Source organism: Lynx canadensis, chromosome D4, assembly GCF_007474595.2.
Source record: "Lynx canadensis isolate LIC74 chromosome D4, mLynCan4.pri.v2, whole genome shotgun sequence".
NCBI classification, from domain to species: domain Eukaryota; kingdom Metazoa; phylum Chordata; class Mammalia; order Carnivora; family Felidae; genus Lynx; species Lynx canadensis.
This window is the reverse complement of record NC_044315.2, coordinates 11,383,058-11,410,204: the sequence shown is the minus strand read 5'-3', so window position 1 is coordinate 11,410,204 and position 27,147 is coordinate 11,383,058. Positions and strand designations below refer to the sequence as shown.

General features: G+C 46.0%; 1 protein-coding gene and 1 pseudogene across 5 annotated transcripts in view; both read right to left on the bottom strand.

Annotated features, from left to right (window-relative positions):
• PIP5K1B (phosphatidylinositol-4-phosphate 5-kinase type 1 beta) overlaps positions 1-27,147 on the bottom strand; it is a 313,786-nt gene that overhangs the window by 99,738 nt on the left and 186,901 nt on the right. For all 5 annotated transcript variants that reach the window (XM_030294332.1, XM_030294331.1, XM_030294328.1 and 2 more), the window contains exons 5-6: positions 20,007-20,159; positions 14,193-14,492 (exon numbers count right to left, since the gene is read on the bottom strand). In XM_030294332.1, coding sequence (XP_030150192.1) covers positions 14,193-14,492; positions 20,007-20,159 — 453 coding nt within the window. The remainder of the gene's footprint in view (positions 1-14,192; positions 14,493-20,006; positions 20,160-27,147) is intronic.
• LOC115500032 lies at positions 16,354-17,422 on the bottom strand (annotated as a pseudogene).

The following is a 27,147-nucleotide window of genomic DNA, read 5'->3' as shown; positions in this document are numbered from 1 at the left end:
GTACTTTTTATAGTGCTATCCACATGAGCCAGCAACAGAAAGCCAAAATATTCACTAAGAATCTACAGTACTACATCTTATAACCCCGACCTAAGAATTTGATACTGCATTTCAAGATGATAATGCTTGTGAAAAATCCTCAGTACTAAAAGTATTTACTGTGATTACATGCTCTGTGTTGTCAGAAGAACAAAGACCACAGCGTTTTCAAACCTACGGACACCAGAGGTATTTATAAACACAAGTGAGGGGGTTGGGGCAGGGGGGCTGCTACTTAACAAGTAGACCTTATTTATTTATTTAATGTTTCATTTATTTTTGAGAGAAAGTGTCAGAATGCGAGTGAGGGAGAGGCAAAGAGAGAGGGAGATACAGAATCCGAACCAGGCTCCAGGCTGTCAGCACAGAGCTCAATGTGGGGCTCGAACTCAAGAACTGCGAGATCATGACCTGAGCCGAAGTCGGATGCTTAACTGACTGAGCCGCCCAGGCGCCCCACAAGTAGACCATGTTTAAATCCTAATCCAAACTAACCCAACTGTTTCTGAAACCATTAGAGGTTTCAGGGGGTCCTGGGTGACTCAGCTGGTTAAGCGTCTGGCTCTTGATCTCAGCTCAGGTCTTGGTCTCAGGGTCATGAGTTCAAGTCCAGTGTTGGGCTCCACCCTGGGCGCAGAGCCAACTTTAAAAAAAAGAAGAAATTTGAACACTGACAAGTAAGAATTAACTAATTTTGTAAAGATACGATAATGAAATTATAGTTTTTTTTTTTTTTTTTTTTTTTTTTTTTAGAAAGGAGTCTTTAGTTTTTAGGGATTCTTAATGTTTGAGTCAAATAATGGGATACCCAGAACATGCTTCAAATTCTGGGAGGGGTGGGGGCAGGAGGCAGTGAGACGAAACAAGGTTGGCCAGGAGTTGAAAATTCCTGAAGCTGGGTACAGGGAACATAGTGGTACTTCATGCGTTCTGTCCCCTTTTGTGTATATTTGAATTTTTCAAAAGGAAAGTTTAATTTACTGAGGTGCTTAGGTGAAATGAATTTTATTTTTTATTTGTTTTTGAGACATACAGAGAAAGAGAGCACGCACAAGTCGGGGAGGGGCAGAGAAAGAGGGAGAGAGAGAATCCTGATGTGGGGCTTGAACCCACGAACCGTGAGATCATGACCTGAGCCGAAGTTTTGGGCGCTTCAGCAACTGAGCCACCTGGGGCAGCCCTAGGTGAAATGCATTTATATTCCATGTGGACTTCGCTTACTACTATCTCGGCTGGTGGCAGGTAGAGAGGGCACAAAGATGAAAATTAATTATCTGGGATCCTAACAGCGGGAAACTTGCTATGTTTGCTCCTCACCTCACCTGCTCACTCACTGACAGAAGGTCTAAAGAATAACCAAGTCAACAAAATGTGGAGCTGACGGGAAGGTGTATCAAAGGACCCGAGTAACGTTCCCCCCCTGGCCTATAGTCTCGCACTCGAATAAAGAATACGTGACTGGCAGAAACACTCGTGTGAATTTCAACAACATAAGACAACTGAAGGTAGTCTCCTGTAGCTTTTACGAAAGGAGACATTCCTGGATGCCCTGGTTTAGGGAACAATGAACCCAAGGGTCTGTCGTTCCATGCAAAGTAGGTCCCTTGGAGTACGGCTTCTGAATTACCTGTATGTGCAAGTCAGTTAAAGCTGAATACTGCCTTTTAAATTTAATTTAATTTCCTCAATAAGGCTCGGAGTGTGCTTTGCTAATACAATAAAAAGAAAAAATAGGCTGTGACAAGCTCTTCAATTTTGGCGGGGAAACCAGACTGAAATAAATATTCAATCCTCAGCCTGCTTACGGCAATGATGTGTTTTGCACTGTGTCTAATGCAGTGATTTAGGCCTCTGGGCTGTGCTTGATTAACACGTACCACCGCTTTCTGTGCTCACGTGAAACGCTTGCAATACTCAAAGTGTATTTTATAGGCATCAGAGATAGCCACGTACCATTTTAAAAGATTATATGTGACCATATATACAGTCATATCTATATACCAACTTCGATTTTGGGTGAATTTGGGTTTTTTCTTCATAGATACTTTGTTTCCACAACTAAAGATGCCTTAACAAATTATTTTGTAAACACATTTAGAAATTGTGGTTTATATACACAATGGAATACTACGTGGCAATGAGAAAGAATGAAATATGGCCTTTTGTAGCCACGTGGATGAAACTGGAGAGTGTTATGCTCAGTGAAATAAGTCATCCAGAGAAAGACAGATACCGTATGTGTTCACTCTTATGTGGCTCCTGAGACACTTAACAGGAACCCATGGGGGAGGGGAAGAAAAAAAAAGAGGTTAGAGAGGGAGAGAGCCAACGCATAAGAGACTCTTAAAAACTGAGAACAAACTGAGGGTTGATGGGGGGTGGGAGGGAGGGGAAGGAGGGTGATGGGCATCGAGGAGGGCACCTGTTGGGATGAGCACTGGGTGTGGTATGGAAACCAATGTGACAATAAAGTTCATATTTAAAAATAAAATACAAAAAAAATAAAAATGGAAAAAACCCCTAATGTATTAAAACTGCCAAGCCCTTCTGATTATCTATCTTCTGGGCATTGGGCCAGCTGCTCAAGGAGACTCACAAACCACACTTGCCGCACGTTTCCACACCTACTTCAATGAATGAGGTGAGATTCCCGGATCCTCATCATGAGCTACTACAGTCTTCCTCTTCTCCGGGTAAAGGGGAAAAAGTACCCCCCGCCTTCCCTCTCTCTGCTCACTCTAATGGACAAGGAGAGGGAAGAAAAATGGGAGTACATGTCTGCCATAAATAAGCACTTGATGGTTTGCATTTAAACTGTAAACTCTATGCTCCTTAAAGGTAAGGACCACAGGCTATTCATTTTTTGTTTTTTGTACCCACAGACTTCACACAGAGCCTTATGCAGAGCAAGAATTCAAAACTATTTGCTGAATGCCATGGGATTAATTCAGTAGGGAGGTGGCAAAGGACTTGTCAAATGAGATGCCGGTGTGGTCTGAAACCAGGGAAATCCAGCCAATCCCTGCTCCGAGATCACGAAAGGTTCCACGGGGCAGGAGGAGTCTTGGGTTCGGGAAAGTCACCATTGGCGGTGAGCAACTCACAGCCTAAAAGAACACCCAATGCATGCTTAGAGGGCGAGTTTGGAGAAGGGACAGAAAACCCTGCCAGTGACAGAAAGTCTCTGGGGTCTTGAGGTATTACAATTTAGTTTTTAAAATAGTAGCATGTGCACGGTCACAGCTGAAGAACGTCTAAGAGGGCGACTCAATGCCACATTCCACGGAGCACGAGTGTGATGATTTGAGAGAGAACAACGAAATACAGAAAGTTAAAGAGCTTGAGGCAATGCTCTTGTCTCCATGTATCACCAAGCGATAGAAACTCCAATGGTGTTTCCCTAAAAAAATGGAGGAATGAAAGAGGGATGGCTTACACCTGCCCGGAGAGAGAGAGAGAGCTCAACTCTGAACAAGGAGACTATTTAAACTGCGGAGGTGACCAAACGAGAAGAGACAGAAACATCATTAAATGTGTAAGCTTACGTTTGTGGAGGTGCGTTCTAGTGAGCAAGTGTAGTGGAAAATTAAAAAAAAACAAACAACTCGACTTTCCCCTGCATATCTGAGCGTAGAGAAGGAAATCTGCAACCTGGGGTCACTGCTTTCGTTGTTCTGTGAAGATGAGGCTGTTGCCTTTTTTTTTTTTCCCCTGAAATTGCAAATAATCTAGAAAGAAGGTGGGGAGCTGTTTCGGAGAGAGGACCATCAGCGGATGTCTAATCTCTATCTCCAGAGGATGCACGTCATTGTCTGAAGCCAGATTAGCAGGTGCGTGAGAACGAGAACTTGGGGAGCAGAGTGTTGGCATCCAGCATGTTTGGTTTTGGAAACGGCTGGTGCCGGCCGGACGTGGACAAACGGGCAAAGTTTACACACGAGGTCTTCGTGTGGAGAAACGAAGGGAGGAAGTCAGCGAGACACGGACTCCAAGCAGGCTCGCATTCAGGTTTGGGCACCGGTATTTAAGGTAACCATCAGGGTTTAAATTCCCTGCATCCTGAAGAGCTATGGGCAACCGACGTGTCCAGGGGCAAACGCACCCCCTTTGGAAACGGATTTTTTGAAGCAGACATGTAGGAAAGGGCACAGGTATGTCCGTCTGAAATAAAAAGTTGAAATTTAACCCATAAACTCATAAATAACAGATTGTTCTTGGCCACCTCACGCTTGTGGGGGAGGCAGAAATTCCTCGCCAGGCAGGAGGGCAGAATTTCAAGGGATGAAAGTGAGGAGAGAAGAGTTCTACTCGCCTGATCAAAGCACTACATTAAAAAATGTCTTTGAAGGAAGAACACTGGTGACATCAAAGGAACATTCACTTGCAGGGGAGGGGGCCAGATGGAAAGTGTTGACTGCCGTTGACGGGGATGAGCAGCTATTTACGTGAGCCAAAGCCTCTCAGAAGCCAGCATGTGCTTGTCTTCTTGGAAAGCGCTGGAACTAGGACGTGGCCCAGGAAGTACCTTGCCTTTCACAAGGCCGTCACGCGGGCCCCGGGTTCCTGCAGCAGTGCGGGGACTCAGCACGGATGTCAAACGAATAGAAAAGTCCTGCCGAAATCAAACCGATTTCCCCCTTTGGAAGTGTTTCTACTCGCTGGAGGTGAAGGTTTCCGGGAGGAAGACAAGATCACGTGTGATGGGTGCACAGCAAGCTGGGTAACATGCCACGAGATAGTTCTGAGCCATTTTCTAAACTTTGTAACATTTTCCCAGACCTTGGAAACTCTCAAACGCTGCCTCAGTCTCTGCAACTCCGTCCATCACCAAATTCCAGAAGTTTCTCCTAAGCTATGGAGCTTCTCAGCACCATTTTAGAAGCCACTAGGGTTTGCTGTCCTTTGTCTCCTTTGGTTTGAGCGTTGACAGTCCTGCTCTACTTCACACGGTCATCCATGTGACTGACTCACACTGGAATCCACAACCGGATCCACACTGGCCAACCTCAAAGGCTTTCCAGACCCATCTTCAAAGGCAGAGTTGCCACGGTCATGTCCCCCTGAGGTCACTTCCCCTTCCGGCTGTGGCTCTCCTCAGGCTTCCCAGGATTCCCAGTGGGGACATTTCCTTCACTCTCCTTCCTCCCCTCGGATATTTTGTGAGTCCTTCCATTCGGGAACCTACCTTGACCTTACCTCTACATTTACGGTCAACTAGAAAATCAAAGACAGGCAGGTTCTTTGCACACCCGAGCAGAAAACCCTAATATATTAGACATGGCAGCATTCCATTTCATAAGCCCAAGGACTTCTGCTTCTGTTAAGTTGAACTGTTATATATTTCTATTTCTGCGTGACAAGTTACTTAAAACGAAAGCTGGTTAGGCACAGAACCACCACCGCCGTATGTCGGGGATACTTAAATTCTCTCATTTTAGGTGATCTCTCAGGCAAAGGAAAAGGAGTTTACGTAGGGGCGAGGAAGATGCTTTCAGCCTCCTATTTTTCTTCTGTAGAAATTTTCACAAGGCTCCATTTGGTTTGAAGGGAGGGTAAAAACAAACACTGGCTTGAAAATCCTGCCATTTCTGCTGGCAGTCGAGGAGCATTCTCGAAAGCTGCTCACGCAGGACCCAACAGCACATCGAAAGCCTCGTCTCCCTCTCCACACGAGGCGAAAAACAATCTTTGTCAAACCACCTACTTCGCTGTAACTGTCACGTTTCTCAGAAAGAAGTCCTGCTCTTCAGTCAATCGGATCTGATGCACAGGCATGTTGGTAACAGTTGGGAGGTGTTAACGGGCTTGATTACACTTTCCGTTAAACTTTTAAAATTAAACGTTTGGGTTCCTGATTTTATTTTCTGTTCCTCGGTCACTGTTCTCCTCGCTCCCTCCTTCGGTGAAGAAGGTCGCACGTTAACCCACTGCCCTGTCCAAACCGAGTTCTCCGCATTCGTAGCGTCTTTTCTCTACAGCACCTTTCCCACCAGCTCTGCGTTGGAGCGGGAAAACTGTCACCGTGCACTTGAAGCCCACCCTCTTCAAACCCGTGGTGGGACTTACGGTTTTCGTTTTAGCAGATGTTCCCCTTGCACACTGGTAAGAGGGTCTGGGTCTGGAGTCAGAGATGCCTGTGTGTGAGCTGGGACCCAGAACGTGAGCTCTGGGGACCCGGGAGGTGTCACCTGTCCCGCATCTCCATGTCTCCATATCAGAAAGGGAATCATGGCACTCACTGACGCCACAGGGCCATGGGGAGGCTCGACGAGAACCCACCTAGAATTAATACGAAGCAAGTCCCCAATCAATGTCAACTGGTCCAACCTGCAGACGCAATGAGCCTTGAAAATGGCTTGAAATCCAGGAGACAGGATGTCAAGTGCCGTATCCTGTGCATGTGTTTTCGGATTACGTGTGATGGATGATGTGTTCTAAAGGCTCAGCTACTTCAGTATCTGCACGTTGCATCTGAGATGGGACCCTGCCTCCACCAAAAACTCGAGCAGCTGGTTTTGCAAGTATTGAGAATTATTTGTCTGGCTCAAGGTGAGGTACCCCCAAGTTGGCAGAAAGTCAAGAACAGCTAGAGAAGAAAAGCAATACAATGCAATGGCTTCTGTAGCTTCCCCAGAACTCTCTCGTACTGACCATCTCCCCCCTTCTCCCGCTGCCAACAGAAGCTCCCTGCCATCATCCACCTGCATCGTGGCGGACCTGGGGCCACCAGCAAAAGCCTGAGCGGACATCAACCCCTTTCCGGGGCTGATGAACAGGTGTGGTGTTGTCTTAAATTGGGACATCAGGCACCACCCTCAAGAAACTGTTATCTCTGAGGCTTTCCCCAAAGACCAACATGGGGCCAAGTGCTGTTTTGTTAAGTGGTTTAAGGGTAACAAAACGAAGTCATACAGCTCCTGTTCTCCTAAAGGGCAGATTTTAGTGGGCAAACATTAAACACATACTGAAGCAATTACAAAATAATTGAGAAATACCCAAAGATCTAGATGAAGTCCTGTGAGCATTCAAAGTCTCAGAGAAAGGCTTATTACTAGAAACACACGTGGCCAAGTCCTGTGCCTCAGGCTCTCCTTCTTAGGAAACCCTACTGATCAACCACTCGACTTAACCGTAAGTTTTTCAGCTTCCTTTTTCGCCACTGTTCCCTGCATCTCCGAACGGCCTCCTTATTGGGTTTATCTTTTGTTTTGCCGGAGCATATACTCAAGCAATTCTTAAACGAGAGACTTAAACACACACCTACCAGAATAGCTAACATAAAAAAATACGGAAGACAGCGAACGCAGGAGAGGGTGAAAAGAAATGAGATCATATGCTGCTGGTGGGGATGTAAAAGGGTAGAGGCTCTCTGGGAAAGAGCATGGCGGTTCCTTACAAAAGTGAACACGTGCTTACCATGTGACACAGCAGATGCACGGGGCACTTCTGCCGGAGAAATGAATAACGCTTATGTAAAAACCTGCAAGGAAATGTTCACGGCACCTGTTTTTTTTTTGTTTTGTTTGTTTGTTTGTTTTTTTGCAATAATCAAACACTAGAGAAAAACCCCAGGTTCTTCAGCAGGTGAATGGTTAAACGGCGGTATATCCGCACCGTGAAACATCACTCAGCAGTGAAAAGGGGCAACTACTGATATACACAGTAACTCGGATGGATATGCGGAGTGAGAAAAGCCAATCTCGGAAGTTACATCCTGGATGACTTCACTTACGTGGCATTCTTGAAAGGACAAAATTACGGAGAGAGAAAACAGATTGGCGGTTGCAAGGGGTTGGGAGGGGTTGGGGGAGGGTGGTGGCTCCAGTTATATCTAAAAGGGTAGCAGGAGGGATCTCTGTGAAGGAACCTTTCCGTACTTAACTGTGGCCGTTAAGTCAATCTATATATGCACAGAATTGCATAAAACCACATACACATATGCCCACCTACAGATACACGCAAGAGTGCATATGAAACTAGTAACATCTGAAGAAGGTCAGTGGACAGAACCAATGTCAACTTCCTGGTTTTGATGTTACACTAAGGTCATACAAGATGTTTCCACTGGGGAAACCAGGTGGGGAGTATATGCGATCTCTCTGTGTTATTTTTTCCAACTACATGTGAATGTACAATTATCTCAAAGTAAAAATTTCTGTAAAAGAGGGTTTATAAGTAGAAACCTTTTTTAAGTCCCTGAGAACGTGATAATGACTTTATTCTCACAAGGAAATCTGGCTTGGCGAGGGACAGACATCTAGGTCCCAAATTATTTTCTCTGACACCAGAGCGTGGAAGGCACTGTTCTACTATTTCCCAGGGACCTTTATGATTCTTTCCAGCGCAAACAATCTTTGATTCTAGGAGTTGGTTTTATTTATTTGTTCACCAACGTTGACTTTGCCTTGTGTTTATATTGCAATGCTATCAAGACAATAAGAGCATACAGAGCAAAACTTATAATCTAAAACAATGGAGCAAATCCAATACATCATGGGATTAGAGTGTTTGTAAAACATAATTTGAAAGACGGTGAATTTATGCCTTTTTTGGGGCAAGTAATCTTTCAAGAAATGGTACAGAGATGTGGAGTTGGTGATATTCCTGTACCGAACAAAAATAAGGTCTTTATATAAGACCATATGTATATGTGTGTGTGTGTATATATATATGTATACACATATATATACACATATACGTACATGTATATGTATATATACATATATTCCTTCTTATATAGTTCTTCTTATATATATGAGGAATAAGCATTTTTTCCTTTTTTACTTGAAACAAAATTTTTTACTGAAAATATTTTTTAATGTTTATTTACTTTTGAGAGACAGACACAGAATATGAGCAGGGGAGAGGCAGAAAGAGAGGGAGACACCGAGTCTGAAGCAGGCTCCAGGCTCTGAGCTGTCGGCACAGAGCCTGACGCGGGGGTCGAACTCACGGACTATGAGATCATGACCTGAGCTGAAGTCAGATGCTCCACTGACTCAAGCCACCCAGGTGTCCCAGCATTTTTTCCTCTTTAATGATAACTGGGAAGGTGACCGATATAAGAAAGAAAGAAAAAAAAAAACTGTGTACACGAAGTGTAAAATCTTAATGCTGACCAAAATTACAGCTGGGGGGTAAGCACTAGCCATAACGCGAAACTAAGTAGTATAGAAAATAAGCTACTTGGTAACCCAGGCAAACGTGCCCATAGCTGAGAAGAACCTGATTTGCAAATTTAGACCCACACATAGTTAGATGGATCCCACTCTGCACATCAAAAAGTCTCAGTATTCTTAAGACTGGCTTCATTAAATTCTGAAAACCTATTAATATTTATGGTGACAGCCATTTGTGTGAAAAAAGAAAATTGGTTCCACACTATTTAAAAATCAATAACTTTGCCGCTCAACAAAAAATGACAATAAATGTAAAATAAGTCATTTGGGTCATTAATGACCAAGACTGTGCCTGATAGGACTCCCACTTGAAGGAATCAGAAATATTTGGATTATAAACCCAAGTTCTCACTAATATACTTGGCAACAATGTCATTTCCCCAGAGTTATCGATAAATATTGTAGGATGTAATAATTTATCAAGTTAATCAAACGATATGGGACTCTTTAGATTTTTCATAGAGAGGCTATGCCAGAGAAGAAATAATTATAGTAAATTAAAAATGAAGATAAAAATAGTTCCTAATTGGGGCGCCTGGGTGGCGCAGTCGGTTAAGCGTCCGACTTCAGCCAGGTCACGATCTCGCGTTCCGGGAGTTCGAGCCCCGCGTCAGGCTCTGGGCTGATGGCTCAGAGCCTGGAGCCTGTTTCCGATTCTGTGTCTCCCTCTCTCTCTGCCCCTCCCCCGTTCATGCTCTGTCTCTCTCTGTCCCAAAAATAAATAAACGTTGAAAAAAAAAATTAAAAAAAAAATAGTTCCTAATTATTCTTCCAAAATGAACACATAAATTTCGATTCAAAAGAGTTTTTTACATTATCTTGCAATAGGTACTGAGTGTATACAATAAGCCAGGTAATGCATCTGCAGAGAAATATAAGGAATGAGCTGTGGCCTTTGAGACAGTGACAGTCTAGTTGGGCAGATCAGGTATACACCTAAAGGAGACAGGGGCCAGTATTAAAGTCTAATGACTTCTCCAATATTGTTCCTATGAAAAAACAATTCAAAGAGAAATACACTTTTATTATACAAAGGGCTTAATACAGGGACACTCAGTACCTTGACTGGGATTCGAAATGGAGATCATGTGCTTTATCACATTACAATCTCCGTGACCACAGGGCAGCCACATCAGTGAAAGTGGAGATTTCCTCCTCCAGAAGCAGCACTCAAAACTCAGCTAGACACACAGAAGTCACCAAAGGCCGCTTTTTCTTGGAGATGTAACCTAAATGTGTCTCTCTGTCATCACATAGTTTACTGTGCTTATTCCTTTGTTCAAATACGTATCTCAGTAAACATTTACTAAGCGCCGGGCAATGGAGATACAAAGACAGATGAAGGTCTGATTCTCAAGCTCACGGACCTGCATGTGAATAAATAAAACAGTGCATTAAATGCCACAAAAGATGTGAATCCGGGGTGCTTGGGGAGCCACAGCATGGTGGTCTCAGAGCAAGTGAGGGCGGCGGTCATGAGGGGGCAGGTGAGGGAGAAAGGTGAAGGAAAGCGGGGAGGGAGAGCCCAGCAGAGAGAGGCACGCAGGAAAAGGCCAGAACCTTCACAGAATGTGTCCAGGAGATGGGAAAGGCTGCGGAAGGAAGGGGCTCTGCATGGAGGTGAGAGAAGGCTGAGAAGGGAGCTGGAGAAGCATCTGGAGAAGGTGGCCGGGGCCAGAGGAGGAAGGATGGTAATGGCCCAAGCTAGGAAGAATGGGCTTTGGTGCACAGGCAGGTGGTCCTCTGATCACTGTGGCAGCAGCACTTGGATGTGGTGGAAGAGAGAGATCTTGAAAAGGAGTAAGGAGGCTACTGCAAAACTCCCAGCAATGAGCCGTCGGGGTCTCAAAAGAGGCCGCGGCTGTGCAGAAAAAGGGGGGGGGGCAAGATCCAAGACTTAGAAGGCAGACTGGACGGGACATGGTGACTTACTGAGTCCAGAGAAAGAATTGCCTCTCAGCTTACATCGCATGGGGATGGTTTGAATAAATCCTACTTCCTGTTTTCGACAGCAAGTGACCTACGGTGTCCTGATGGTACTCCGCCATCACGACTCGGATCCCGGGTCAAGCTCACTTACGGGTGCCGAGGGCTGTCACAACAGGCACAGAGTGAGGCCCAGGGAGAGGAAATGCTCCCAGAAAGGGGATTATTCACATGTCCATGTTCCCCAGACACCGCCGATAAGGAACAGCAACATGGAGACTGGGGAGGACCCAGGATGGGGATCCCCTGCCCTTTTGGGAAGAATCTTTGTCTCAACCGTACGGATAGATGAAGTCCATTTGGTTTTTCTGGAAGAGCTCCGAGGCTAAGGTGCTGTGCGGAGGGGCCAGCCAGGGATGGGCCGTCCCAGGGGGGCAGGCTTACCGACGAGGGCCCGAGCTCAGACTGGGGAAGCCGGGAATCGGGGAAGGAGACTGTGGGGAGCAGGGCCCAACAGGCCCAGGCCGTGCTGGGTCCACGAACCACGCAGGGGTCTTCTGGCCGGTGCTCACGCAAGGGAAATGGGATCCTGGGGATGAGGGGGTAAGCCAAAAACCGACAGAAGTGGAATGGGCAGGAAGCGAGAGGTCAGCACGAGCTCAGGAGGCTTCTCATGTCTGCCTGGGAAGGGCTGGCCCTTCCGAGGAGGGCCTGACGACACAGAGAGAGGGAGAGGACCGTGCCTGGCTCTGGCACGGGGACTCGGCCTTCGGGGAGGCGGGTGGGTTGTGATGAGCTCCAGGGGTCGCAGGAACTGGGGAGCGGATGGGCATTTTTCTGGGGAGACGGTTCACAGCTTTCGTCCGTTTTGCCAAGCGGCCTGTGACTGCTACACCTCGAGACCCACCATTCTGGAAATGCGCCTGAGCTCCCCAAGGCAGCTCTGCTCGGGGAGCCAGGGGCTGACTCCAGATCACAAAGGTCGTGGTCATGGTCAAGGGAGATCATGCAAGGGACTCAGGTTCCCTCACAGCGAGGCATTTAAAGGCTCCCACACCAGCCTGAGCAAAGCCTTTCTGGAGATGAGTGTTGTGTATCGTTTAAAGAAGTTCCACGGTCTGAGTCTGGGTCAAGACCCAAGGGGGTGGACGAGAGGAAGCTGGCTTCAGGACCTCTTCACTGGCCTTCCTTAAAACAACAAATCTTCCAAAAATAAAAAATAAAGAAGCCAATCTCCAGGGTCTCATTCCTGATGAAGAGACACGTTTGACTTCGTCCTGTCAGTACTGGGCTCAGGAAACACTAATAAACAGCAAGTCTGGTGCAACGGCTCTTTTACATTGGACTCCCCACCCCCCTGCCTTTTTTTTTTTTTTTTTTGGCATAGGAACCTGTGGTTTTAGAAGACACACAAAAAAACGGCTTTCCATATTAAAGAGGCAAGAAGCACACAGGCACACAAAGAGAAAGAAAATCCAAAATTGGAGAGGCTTGTACCAAACTCTAGGGAACGGAGAGTCACTTTTCACCCACATCCTGTGAGGGCAGAGAAAGCACAGGAAAAGGTTTCTACTCAAACGTGTGTGTGTGTGTGTGTGTGTGTGTGTGTGCGCGCGCGTGCGTGCGCACGTTGGTTTTTTCTTTTTTAAAGAAAAACATGAATCATTCATATCCACCCAGATAGCTGAATAGCTCAGCCGGACATTTTTGTTGTTGTTGTTGTTGGTTTGCTTTAGTTCCCTTGACTTGTGAAAAGATCATGAAAAACAAAAACTCCTTACAGCGAGCCATTACGTGTCAATTGTGAACAGCGCATACTTTGTACCCAAGGAGGTGTGGGCGCCGCCCCTGACTTGCTAAGTAACGCTGGGCAGGTTGCTTGCCCTCTTTAAGAGCCTGATGATTCACCAGTTAAAATGGGAATGAGAATGGTTACAAACTTCAAACGGATGCTGAGAAAATGAAAGGAAACGTACATCAAAAAATCCTAGGCTAGTCTGGCGCACTGGGCATTAAGAATAGGAGCTGTGGAGTAACTTCGCTGTCAATGAAATGGCCCACTCAATGACATACCTTTGCGCATCGTCATTCACATCCTAACAGGTAGAAAGAAACGACCCATAAATAGTAGGACTGTGTTTCTCAGCAAGGATTCGTCCCCCTCCCCGGTGCACCAACATGGGTCATCTGTCCAGAGCCACACAAGGTCCGGAAAGCCACAGTCTGGAAGACACAGCTCATACGTCCCAGAAGCCTATCCACTCCTAGAGAAAGCCCTGGCCACCTCCCCTATGCCCAACTTAGCTTGGAGCTAGACGGTATTCCCAAGTTCACTGGGGGCACAAAACGCTCTTTCTGAGAACGTGTTCATCAGATGATCATCCTTCTTCAGAAGCCATCACAATTCCACTTCCATCGTTTTCTCCAAGGGAACCTTTAAATACTTTCTGTAAATTCACCCTATCGGGAAAAATCTCTCCCAGGTTTTGGGTCTTGTTATTTTGTTCCTAAGAGTGGCAGGCTGAGGGACTATGAATTCCTCCTTCCTTTAGACAATCCCGCAGGCAAAGTTTCCACGTTATGGTCTTTGCTCTAAGTGTTGGGACTCATTCATGATGGCCCAAAATAATTTCAGCAAGCATACTGCACCCACACCAAGTATCCAGGGATCTTCTCTCCCCGGTTAGAATGTTACCTGTGCCAAGGTTTGTATATGGCTTTTCTTGCTAATCATTGCATCACACCCAATTCCTTTTCCCTCCGGTTTAACCACAGGGGAGGATGGAAAGCAAAAAAAAAAAAAAAAAAAAAAAAAAATTCTTGTTTAATTTTATCAAAGAAAGCTGACTTTGCTTTTTACTAAAATTCATAGACACTCCTAGACAATTCCCTTATCGTCCACCAATTCATTCAACATCAAGGAAGCACGGATGGGCACTGGGATTGTTAACAAAGGGATTCCACACATCTGTTCTGGACATTCCTTACCAAGGTGACATTATCACAGATGCCCTTCCCAGGGCAATCCCGGCAATGGTATTTCCTTACCCGGCAGTCTCTCTGAAGTGTTTTCATGAGCGCGTTGTAAGTTTCTGTGTCAAAATATAACCCTTCGTGCATGTCCTGCAGGAAATCCAAGTCCTTGAAGGTGGGGTTGGATTTCTCCCTCTCTTTTCGGGAAGCTCTTCGCTTGTACGTGGAGCCTTTCAGGTCATACGTGAAGTGCATTCTCATGGAGCGCGGTAAGACGTTGTTCATTACCACGATCCTGATGTTAATGCCCCCCGATTGCATGCAGTACAGTCCGTAAAATTTTGGCAAAAGAGTCCTTGGATTCTGGTTCAAATTCTAAAAAGAGAAAAAGGAAAAAAAATGTTTTAAATCTCCAATTTTCATATAATAATGCTCCATCAAATATGTGCTTTCGTCCAATATGATAATGAAAAATGGAATGTGGTTATCTTTATTAAAGGCCATAACCAGAGGCGCCTGGGTGGCTCAGTCGGTTAAGCCTCTGACTTCGGCTCAGATCATGATCTCGCGGTTCGTGAGTTCAAGCCCCGCGTCGGGCTGTGCTGACAGCTCAGAGCCTGGAGCCTGCTTCAGATTCAGTGTCTTCCTCTCTTCTCTGTCCCTCCCCCGCTCCCACTCTGTTTCTCTCTCTCAAAAATAAATAAACTTTAAAGGCCATTACTAAAATATTGCTATTTCTGATCTGGCGCTTAAGGTGGTTCACTGGAACAGTAACTTGATCATTCTAAACCCATGGTGTTAAAAGTGGCCGAACTGAAAACAGTGTCCCAAATGAGACCCAACTCAAAACAGGGAAAGAATGGATTAGAGCCATGTGTGACTCTGCTCTAAAGGAGCTAAAGAGAAAACTCATTGCTGGGGTCTAAAAGATGAGCACTTAAAATTTTAACAGCTCCTGAAAAAGTGTCTTCCAAAAAATGGGTAGACCAATACACAGCCACACTTTGTTAGACCATCTGTTTCTTGTCACTTGTCACCAGGGCCACAAAGTATCAAGCTTTAAAGGCTCTGTAAGCATGATCATTAAAAAACGGACACTTGTTCTCTGAAAAATGGGAATACCATGGATTATTAGAGAAATGTAACATTTTAATGTTATTTTTGGCCATTTCCAAAAGAATGATGCATTAATATCCTTTGCCTGCTTTTCTGTAGTTTTGGGTTATTGTTGGGAGTTTCTCAGTATATTCTGAATATTTAGCATTTTCCTATTCTCTACAGGGCAAATATTTTCTTCCAGTCATGTTATCTTTTCTAAAAGATACATGATATCTTTTCTAAAAGATCTTATCTAAAAATACATGCCTATTTTTAGTGTTTCACTTTAAAAGTAGGCGAGAAATTAAGAAGTTTGCTGGAGGGCATTTATGTCACGAAAAGTTTCCCTACTACCCCTGATCCTTCTTCCAATTCCCAACTTTCAAAAAAAAGTTTTTTAAAAACATTTATTTATTTTTGAGAGACAGAGACATAGTGTGAGTAAGGGAGGGGCAGAGAGAGAGGGAGACACAGAATACAAAGAAGGCTCCAGGCTCCAGGCTGCTGTCAGCACAGAGCCCGACATGGGGCTTGAACCCAAGAACTGTGAGATCATGACCTGAGCCAAAGTCGGACCTTCAACCAATGAGTCATGCAGGTGCCCCGCCCCGCCAATTCCCAACTTTTATATATATTCCTATATATTTGTTATATAGATGTTATACCCCAAGCTTATAATTTCTTCTAGTTTCTTCCAAATTTTTACTAGTTTTGGTCATTTACATTTGGTTTTTACTCCATATGGAATTATTTCATGTGTGTGTGTGTGTGTGTGTGTGTGTGTGTGTGTGAGAAAGATCTGAAAATAGGAATTATCTGACTCGATTGATCTATTTGTCTAGAACTATACTAATTCCACATCTTTAATATTAGTGCAGGTTTATAGATTTTTTTGGTATATATTCCAGCAGGTCCGCCATTTTAATTCTTATCAAAACTATGATAAGGTTGTCTGTTCTTACAACCTTCCCCTTCCACCGTTTATTTTTTTAAATGCTCTTAAAACGATATTTGTTTCCACTTTCTTCTGTTTGTTTTGCTTTCATTTTCAAATGAATCAGTTCAGGGAAAAAGCCCACTGGGATTTTTCTTTTTTTTTAAACACAGACTTAGTTCACTTTGTTTTTCTTGTATAAAACTATGTGGCGAACTCAAGTGGAGCCTGGGTCTTCTGCACGGAGACTCTGGTGTGGGCTTCCCAAGATGGTCAGTGACTTCCTGATAGGGAGACTTGATGAACAGTCTCTTTCCGGAGGTGGGGAAGAGACAGGTGTAGGTCTTGGGAATCAAAAGTGGCCTTGGTGAAGTTCCCTGGGGGGGCAGGGCGGACCCTGGCTGGCGTGTAGCAGGCGTCAGTACTGTCATCGTCCGTATCTTCTTGGGCTCAGGGACGGAGACAGTGCCAGTGCCCCTGGGGTCGAGGATGAAGCGCATCAGCACAGAGCCACAGCGGCCGGTCACCCCGCACGGGACAGGGTGGGGCTTGACGATCTTGTCCCCCGAGTCACCTCACCACACAGGTCCCTGGAAAGTTTGGCAGGGATCACGGCCTCACGGTCGGCACTGGCTACCTCCCTGGAGCACTTAACACCCGGACCGACGTGTCCGTTGTCCTCTCCGATGGCCACAAATGCCTAGAACCTGGTCTGCTGGCCAGCACGGGTTTGCTTTTGTAGCAGCATATTCTTCAAAAGCTCCTCCTTGAGGGACACCCCCAGGAACAAGTCCGTGATCTCAGATTCCTTGATGGGCAGGGAGAAGAGACAGATCTTCTCCAGATCTTCAGGTCCTTGACCAGGTGGCCCAGCTCGGTGACCGGGATCCACTCCTTGTCCTCGACCCCCACAGAAGCCACCGTGGTCTCCCGTTCCAGGGCCCTCAGACCCCCCAGGCTCATCGGCAGCACCGGGGTCAGCTGACACTCGGTGTTTTCTCAAAGAAGCCCTCATGATTGCAGTTAGACTGGATTTCTAAACTGATGAGGGAGAACTGAAATCTTTACAACACTGAGTTCAGGAACGACGCGTGTCTCATTATTTCCGAACTTTGTAGGTCTTTGAATAACAATTTGTAGTTTCTTTCATATTGATCTTATATATTTGTTTTCACAGATGCAAGCATTTTAGAGTTCTTATTACAAAAATTCTTTTGGGGGAGGCACCTGGGTGGCTCAGGCAGTTAAGCGTCGGACTGTTGATCTCGGCTCAGGTCATGATCTCATATTTCGGGAGCTCGAGCCCGAAGCTGGGCTCTGTGCTGACAGCGTGGAGCCTGCTTGAGGTTCTCTCTCTCTCTCTCTCTCTCTCTCTCTCTCTCTCTCTCTCTCTGCCCCTCCCCTGCTCATGCTCACTTTCTCTCAAAGTAAATAAACAAACTTAAAAAAATTCTTTTGGGGTTATTGTTTACACATCATAGTTCTTACTATAACTTGATTTCCTTATCGGAATTATAGTATGCTTTCATTTATTTGTATCTTTATTCTTCTCATCATGTTCACTACAAGTTCCTGTTGTCATACACAGGCTCTCATTTTTTTCCTTCTATTCTCCTACTCTGTATGATCTGCATAATGGAACACAATGGAGGGTGTAGACATATCCTGCAAATCTGAACTCTCATTATCTCTAGAAACTGCTGGCTAATTTTCTTGAAGTTTTGCTTTTTTTTTTTAATGTTTATTTATTTTTGAGAGACAGAGAGAGACAGAGCACAAGGGGGGTGGGCAGAGAGAGAGGGAGACACAGAATCCAAGGCAGACTCCAGGCTCTGAGCTGTCAGCACAGAGCCTGACATGGGGCTTGAACTCACGAGCTGTGAGATCATGACCTGAGCCGAAGTTGGACGCTCAACCGACTGAGTCACCCAGGCGCCCCAAGTTTTGCTCCTTTTTAACTGTATTGTTTATAGAGAATGGTGTTTATACTTTTCTTCTATTTCTTTTTGTGCTCAAAAGTTATTGCTCGAAATTCTCACAAATACACCAGACAGGACATCTATAGGAGGACACCTTTATCTTTATTTCCAACGAAAGGGCCCTTGTTCTTCTCCATGAGGTATTAGGTGAACTCTGGGAGACTGAAGAGTGCATCGTACGTGTGTGTTCACTTATTTATGTTAAAAAACTTCACTCCCAGTTGAAAGAATTTTAATTAGGAAGAGATGCTGAATTCTGAATGCCTTCATTTCTACCCAAAATTTATTTGGATCATCACACGATGTTCACATTTTTTCTTGTTAACTGGGTAAATTATATTATTTGTTATGTTAGCTTACACGTAAGATTCAGATAAACCACTTGTTTGGCTAAATGTTACAATTTCATTTAACTTTAATTGATTTCAAATTAAAAGCTGCATCTGGCTAAGGACTACCATATTGGACAATGCAGTTCTATCTAAGCTTAGAACTAAAGAAGTTTAAGACTTACTCACTTAGCAGGTGAGTAAAGTGCAATGTCAGTTTGATCCCAATTTTATATTATTTAAAAATGTGTGTATGAATAGAATACATCAGGAAGGACATACACCAAATGTTAGTAACATGTATCTCTGGAAAAAGAATTAAAATTGGCTGCATTTTTCTAGCTTTTCTGGATCTTCTGTTTTCTCTAATACAAAGTACATAGACCATATGCTCTAAAACAATTTCCATTTTGTTTAGGATTAAACCTTTAAAAGGTTTTTTTAATGTTACTTATTTTTGAGAGAGAGAGAGAGAGAGAGAGAGAGGCAGGCAGGGAGGGAGAGAGGGAGGAGCAGAGAGAGAGGGAGACACAGAATCCAAAGCAGGCTCCAGGCTCCAGGCTCTGAGCTGTAGGGACAGAGGCCAACGCGGGGCTTGAACTCACAAACCGTGAGATCATGACCTGAGTCGAAGTCAGACACTGAACCAACTGAGCCACCCAGGTGCCCCAGGAGCAAACAAACCTTTTAAAATCTGTGCCTGCTCTCCACTAAGATTTTTATTTAGATTTTTGACCCCTATATTTATGTGTATGATTTACAACATTTAATGTCTCCAGCAGATTCTGAAATTAAGTAGTATTTTTACAGCTGTGTTTCACACACAGCTTAGCACTCGATGAACGCTAACCACTCATATTCCTACCGCGTACTGGACGCCAAGAGTCTTGTGATGCACTGCTTCCTCTATCCCGCATCCTGTACCCTTCCTCCGTCACGACACTTGTCGAAGACACGCATTTCCCAGCTTTCACAGACTAAGGAGACTACAGCTCCGACGTTAAGTCACTTACTCGTGGTCACACAGTTAGGTGATGGCTGAGCTGGGATCTGAACCCAGGACTGTGTGGGTCAACTCTGCTCTACAACAAGGCTCCTTTCCCTTGTAAAATCTATCCGATAACCGTCACGGTATCATCCAAACACACCACAAAGCTCACCAAAGGGAAAGAAACGTGGCACAGGGTCACTGTAAAAAGGCACAGGAAAAGAGGCGCCTGGGTGGCTTGGCTGATCAAGCGTCCAACTCTTGGTTTCGGCTCAGGTCATGATCTCATGGTTTTGTGAGACGGAGCCCCGCCCGTGTTGGGCTCTCTGCTGGCAGTGCGGAGCCCGCTTGGGATTCTCTCTCTCCCAATCTCTCTCTGCCCCTCCTCCGCTCACGCCTGTCTCTGTCTCTCTCCAAATAAACAAAGTCTTACAAAATGAATCAAAGATAAAGAAAACTAAATAATTTTTTTTTTTAAAGCATGGGGGGCGGGGGAGGGAAACTGTGGTGGAAAATAAAGAAATCTCAAGTAGGATTTTTACTGATGGGACGGTTACTTACCATGTAATAGCCTGGCAGTAGCTTCTGAAGGAACTCAGCTTCTTTATGCTGAACGGTTTTGATGATAAATTCATCATCGCTGGTCACAAAAAACAAGGATCCACTGGCTCCGGGGTTGGACAGCTCTATTAGAGGTTCACTACAGATGGAATACTACAAGAGTAGAGAAATAAATGATTAAAAATACATTTAGCACATATGATGCTTCCAAGGAGGAAAATCATAGGATTATGATCTTGGCCATTCTGAAACAGGAAGTTCTCTTCCATGAGCTTCCAAAGGAGGTTCCATGTACATTAAGAGGGCTCTCTGGGATTTCTAAAAATTTAATTGATGCATTTATCTTAATGATTCTATGACAAACAGAAACGCCTTCTCACCTCCAGTGTCATATGACAGAACCATGAATCATCAGGTCTTTCCAACAAACTAACGTCAACAGTACTGTTGTCTAAGGTGTTTTGTTTTCGCCAAGTGCCCATAAAATAACGACTGAAGGTACAACTTATACTGTGTATGTGTCACTTGAACACTAACACCTATTCTATTTGCTTTCCCAAAAGATGTCATCCATGCATGGTTTCAACACCTGTAGCTCCAGCCCAGATCTCTATAATGCTCCAGACCTGTACGCCTAACTTTTAAAAAAACTTTTAATGTTTATTTATTTTTGAGAGGCAGAGACAGAGCAGGAGTGGGGAAGGAGCAGCGAGAGAGGGAGACACAGAATCTGAAGCAGGCTCCAGGCTCTGAGCTGTCAGCGCAGAGCCCGACGCGGGGCTCGAACTCACGAACCGTGAGATCATGACCTGAGCTGAAGTCGGCGCTTAACCGACGGAGTCACCCAGGCGCCCCTGTAGGCCTAACTTTTTCAGTAGATATTTCTATTTGGTTACACCATAAGCACTTCACTTGTAACAAGTTCAAAGTCAAATTCATCTCAGGGCTATGGTCAGCCCCTATGATGCCTCTGTAGTAACTAGAAAGAGGTGCTTTTCTTCTGGAAGATGGAGCTCTGGGTCAGACACAAGGCTGATAAGTAAAAGAAAGGCTGGATTCCAGCCTCTACTTCTTCAGCTTAGCCAGGTACTCTTGGGCAGTGCACACCCTAAACAACTATATGTGGCAACTCTACATCATGTGCATCCCTTCAACCTCTTTCTTTCCCCTAATTCAAGGATCGGAAACATTATTTATTCTGTTCCCAAACCAGAAACTTGGGCATCAACCTTGATGCCCCCCATTCCCTCATCTTTCGTACCCAGACTAGCGATGGTATCTGCCCGCTTCATGCCATTCTTCGCTCATACCGTAAATTCAGTGGTTTTACATCATGTCTTGATTGCTATGGGAGACTCCACCTTGCCTCAACTATCCACTCTCCATTTCTCTCCTGCATTTTCCACCAGGAAACCGGAGATCTTTCTAAGATGCCAATCTGATCAAGTCCTTCCATGCCCTCACATCTTTTGATGGTTTCCGACGTCTGGATAGATGAGAACACCCAAATCCCTTAACAGAGATTTCAAGGCCATGCATGGCCCCACCTGTCCTTCCAACCTTCTCTTTCATCACTTCCCTCCTTAAAATCTAGCTTTAGCCACGAAGAGGTGCTTCCCATATTCTCAAATGTGCCAGCGACACTCACCTACGAGGATTCTGCATTTTCCTTTATCCCAAACAACTTCCATTCTACCTTCACCGGGCTGACTATTACTCATTCATGTATTCATTTAACACTGAGAAAACTTCTGCTGAGCATCTGTTACGTCTCAAGCACTCATGAAGCTTAGAGCCCAGGAGGAGAAAACAGACGGTAACCAAGTAAATCAATTATACATCAGAACGCAGTCAGTGCTGTGGAGAAAGATGAGGCACGGAAAGGGGGCAGAGTCCCAGCCGTGACTGAGGACTGGGCTGCGATAAACTTCAAGAAGGCTGGGTCACTAAAGCCTCCCTGTGGGGGGGAGGGGGTGGGGACTTGAGCAGAGGCCTGCGGCTGTCTGGGGGAAGGGCGTGTCAGGGAGAGGGGAGCTCCAAATGCAAAGGTCTTGAGATCTGGGGACCTCAAGGCACAGCCAGGGGGCCAGTGGCCGGAGCAGAGTGAGCAGGGAGGGCTGCAAGGAAAGGGGCCAGAGGGCAGGTGGGCCAGACCGCACAGGGCGGCACGGGTCACTGCAAGGACTTGGAACTTTGCTCTAAGGGAGCTGAAAGCCGTTGGAAAGTCTGGAGCAGAGGACCGACCGCTCCGTCCGCTGTGCTGAGAAGCCACCGCAGGTGGACAAAAGGAACACGCAGGGTGCACAGCAAGGGAGCGGCTGTGGGACGTCGCGTGCAGGGACGCGTGTGGGACTGGAGAGCACTTACTCTGGAGCCCTCTTCCCGCTCCTGTGCGTCTACAGTGTGTCTGCTTCCTGGCACCGCATCTCTGGTTCTCATCGTGGAAGTGACCACAAAATCCCTCACGTGCCTGTTCAGGATCCCAAGTCCCCACCAGCCTGCAGAACTCCACAAGGGCACCGGCTACTCGTACCTTACGCGGTGACACAGGGCAGGATCGGTGCCTGGCACACAGCAGGCACGACACAAGTTTTTGCCAGACAAAGGGCTGAACTTCACCAATTAAGGTGAAGGGCTGTCGATCTCACCAAAAACGTCAAAACAAACCCAGAAGAGAAGTCAATGTCTGGTTACGGAGCTCAGTGTTCATGAACCGAGGATCCCCATTACTGACTTAGAGAAACACCGAGCGTAGAGAAAAAGGTCAAGACCCAGTGTGTGAGATGAGACCAGTCCTGGTGAGGGGCAAAGGCGGGGGTTTAAACAGTCGCACCCTAAGGGTGGAAATGCTGGCAACATCGCCCAAAGCTTTCTACCTGGGCTTCTGGATGTTTAAGTGTCCATCACAGAAAAGGCTGAGAGGAGGGAGTAGGAGGTGGGGGAGTGGGGGACAAGGAGAGGGGAGGGAGAAACCGGGAGAAAAAACAATTAAAAGGCAGTTCTAACTGGTGACTTTAAATTCTCTTGCTTCAGCAGCACGTGGATGAGGGAAACACAATTTTCCAAGAAAAGAAAAAAGTAACTGCGTGCCGCCTTCTACCTTCTCCTTCTTTCCTCCAGGCTTGCGTTTTCTTTTTCATGTGGATTTATTTATTTTGAGAGAGAGAAAGAGATGCACATGCAAGGCGGGGGTAGGAAGAGAGAGAGACAGAGAGACCGAACGTATCCCAGGCAGGTTGTGTGCTGTCGGCACAGAGTCCCTGACGAGGGGCTCGATCTCTTAACCGTGAGATCGTTGACGTGAACCGCAATCAAGAGTCGGATGGGTAGCGGACTGAGCCACCCAGGCGGCCCCGGGCTTGCTTCCTGAGGCTTTCTTGCTGAGCAGCATTAGAATGCCTCGGTCATTACGAGTGATGCAGAGACGAGGAAAAATAAGAATGCACGAAGGATGCCCAGCGGAAGCAGAGGGTGCTTTCCTGCCGTAGGTGCAGGTTCCACCTGGAGAGCTGGTTGAGTGTGAAGGGCGTGGGACTTGGAATCACCTTTTTTCACATCACGGCTCTGCCAGCGGCCACCTCAGCGACCTGGAGGAAGTACCTTGGCATCCTGGAGTCCAAGGAACCTCATCTCCGAAACAAAGACACTAACGTCTACAAAAAAGCAGCTGAAGGTTTTCAAAGGGGATGCTTTCCAAAACCCTGGCAAAGAGTGACCACGTACCTACTGCTGTTCCTATTTCTTTCTTTCTTCTTCTTCTTTTTTTAATGTTTGTTTATTTTTGGGAGAGAGAGGGAGGCACAGAAGCCGAAGCAGGCTCCAGGCTCCGAGCAGTCAGCACAGAGCCCGACGTGGGGCTCGAACTCACGGACCGTGCGATCGTGACGTGAGCCGAAGTCTGAGGCTTAACCGGCTGAGCCACCCAGGTGTCGCTAAGGATTTAATGCTGGGCTGTGTCTTATCACATGACCACACACAGGCGAGTGGAGTCCACACCTTCTAGGCGAGGAAAAACTGGTGCCTCAAGATGTACTAAGGGTTTCGGCTGAGCTCCAGCAACCAGGAGGCTACCCGAAGATCCGCTGGGACACAGTGAGTCAAGGAGAAGAATGGGTCTCTCGTATAATCATAGATTTGAGACATTGGAAAATAAAGGTGTGGACCCCAAGCTCTTCTAAAGAGCGAAGGCAGACCCCCAGACTCTCTTTGGGAATTCTGATTCTTTGTTTTACGGGCTCTGAATTCCCCGCACAGAGCCTTCCTACAGACAGGAGTTAATGTTGCGCAAGTCGAACAACAACACAGAATGCAGAAATTAGAGGCTGCAAATAGAGAAATTAGGGGGTGATTCAGGAAGAGCGGTCGAGAGAAAACTGGATTCAGACCTAATCATCTGCTTCTAATTAAAGCCTCAAATTCTTCTAGAAGCAGTGACATTATAGGGAAAATACTTCATTGGTTACTTGTCAAATCCTCCTTTAATAGGTAATTTATACATTGATATGCAGGGAAAAATAAATCGCTTTGGCATTTCTTAATAACTCGCTGGGGGTCACTACCAGCAGTGCAGTGGTGTGCAAGAAACTGGCATTTTGATATCAACCAGGAATATTACCGTCCTCATGTATAATCCCGTGATACCTCACCCTATCACTTGGTTACCACGCTCCGCGCTAAGCAACCTGCTCTGAAACGTTGCCATTTAAGAGCAAATAAAGAGGAGAGACGGGAACATTTTAATTAGCCTTGATCAACAAGGCCCCACGTGTACCCTGCGTTTTATGTACCTCCTTTCAGGCTCTCTCTTCTGTGCAAGCTGTTCCGATGCATTCATTGTCTCCCTTCTATTTCCTGTAGGGCCTCCTGACTATTCCTGCTGGAAAAGACTACAAAGTGCAATCCAGCTGCCCCACCCCCACCCCCCAATGCCCCACCAAGGCAAAGTAACAACGTAAACTTGCACAGTGGGGTGGAGATAAGTTTTCCTGCCATTTCTTTCCCTTGATAGTGTTAAATATTCACCCTGCTCTTATAGGTGCCGGTGAGTCTGGAAAGACATCATACAAATCACCCTGGATTTTGGACCACTCCGGCACCTGGGGGAGAAGGAAATCAAATCGAAGGCTTGCTGCCCAAGCAGAGATGGGAAAAAAAATGCTCCGGGGACCTTGGCCTTCCCTCGAGAGGCGTTTATTTTGGAACAAGGAAGGAAGGAGGCACAGCCAGGCTGCTGGGCTGTGTATGCACGAGCACCTTCAGTGTGCGGTCTCACAATCCAAATTATGCGTGTTCCAACATGAAACTTGTAATCGGTATGCAGATGGCGGACGTTAATGGTACTGAGAACGTAAACAGAGTAATTCAGGCGAAAATCCAGATACGAGACCACAGCACTAAGTGGAAATGCACACATACCAGGGGGATCAGCATTAGGCCCGGCTGGAGAGTCACCGATCACTCTATCATGTTACCTTCTCTCCCCTTTTAGATCAGTCTATCTTCACAAATTTGGGTTCAACTAGCCCCAGTTTGACAGACGCCAGGATGTACTTTGGCATTTGCACGGTATCCTTCCCCCCCCCCCCCACGCTTTTTTTTTTTTTTTTTTAAGGGAGGTCTTATTTGATTTTCCTGTGTTTTATTTGGGCTTAACTCTTCCCAAAAAAATGCTTCGTTAAGGGTGTCTGACCCCGTTGGGGAGGTGCTTCAGAATGGATAATCACAGCTGACGGTTTCATGGTCGAGGGAGTCTTACGCTGTGAACACATTTAATGAGAGGTCTGAGACTCAGTGGGCTGAGAGGCAGCTGGGGAATGGGAAAGAGCCCGGGGGAGGGCTGGGGGATCCCAGGTCTGGTCTGGGGTCTGCGCCTACCAACGTGGATAACCTTGGGCGCCTCCTTCACCGACCCCAGCTTTAGACTGTTCACCTATAATGAATAGTTGGACTAAAAAGTCCGATGGTTGTATCTAGTTCTGGAAAGCCTGTCACGTCAGGTGAAAAACCCCTTCCTCCTCTACCACACTTGAGATCACTGGCTGGGGTTTTCAGATTAAGTGGTTTGGAGGTAAGCTTCTAGTTCTGGGCTGGGGGTGTCCCCGGGGGGTGTCTCAGTGCGGGGCAGGTAGATGGCCATAACCATTGGGGACCAGGTAGCCATGTTTAGCTAGAGGGCCAGTGCCCTCTGTTTCTCGTAGGTCCCAGAGATGGGTCCATTTACTGGACTATGTTGATACGGGAGGTGGAAAAATGGAATCGAAGAAAAGCATTCTTACCTGCCTGTTCCTATCTTTTTCTCCCTGCCCCTCCCCCCAACTTCTCATTACAGAAAATTTCAAACCTGCATACAAGCAAAGAGAATTGTGTAATTAATATCCATACGCTTCTCTTCCGGCTTCTGCAATTATCAACTCATGGCCAATCGTGTTTCCACTATACCCCCATCACTCCTCTGCCTGCTTCCCTCAAAGTCTCTTGAAGCGAATCCCAGACATCAACTCATTTCCTCCAGAGAGACTCCGGCATGCATCTCTAAAAGACAAAGACTCCTCTTTTGAAACTGAACCCCCAATACCATCATCCCACCAAAAACATTACTGCTCAACATCATCAAATGTGCAGTCAACTTCCCTTCTTTCCCTCTGACTCAAATCCCTTCCAATTTCTAAGTCACTAGAGCTAAACCATTTCACGCCCTCCTAATCCTCCATGCGAGAGAGAGAGAGAGAGACCCCCTCCCTCCTCTGAAATCCTGGACTGTTTGCTATTTCCCTCTAGTCTTTTTATTTGCTATCTGGTAGAACTGATGGTTCGCCCACATAAAGTCATCTTGCCGGTTGGATTCTAAGTTCCCTGAGGGTCATGGCTTCTAACTTTCAAATTTCCCTATAATCGGTGGCAAAGTATTCTCATGGCCTAAGCGTTCGAAGTATCCGATGATCGATTAATCTACCTTTTGCCAGCTCCATGAAGGAAGACTTCTGCTCTGCAAAGCCATCAGCTTAGTCTCCTGGGCTCCTTTGTACACACTCGAACCCCGTGATGAAGTAACTCTGCCAGCTTAAAGGCGCACTAGGAAACTCTGTAAGCCGTGGGCCCCGTTGATCAGTAAAAGGCCTTCCCCCAAGAAAGCCCTTTTGCC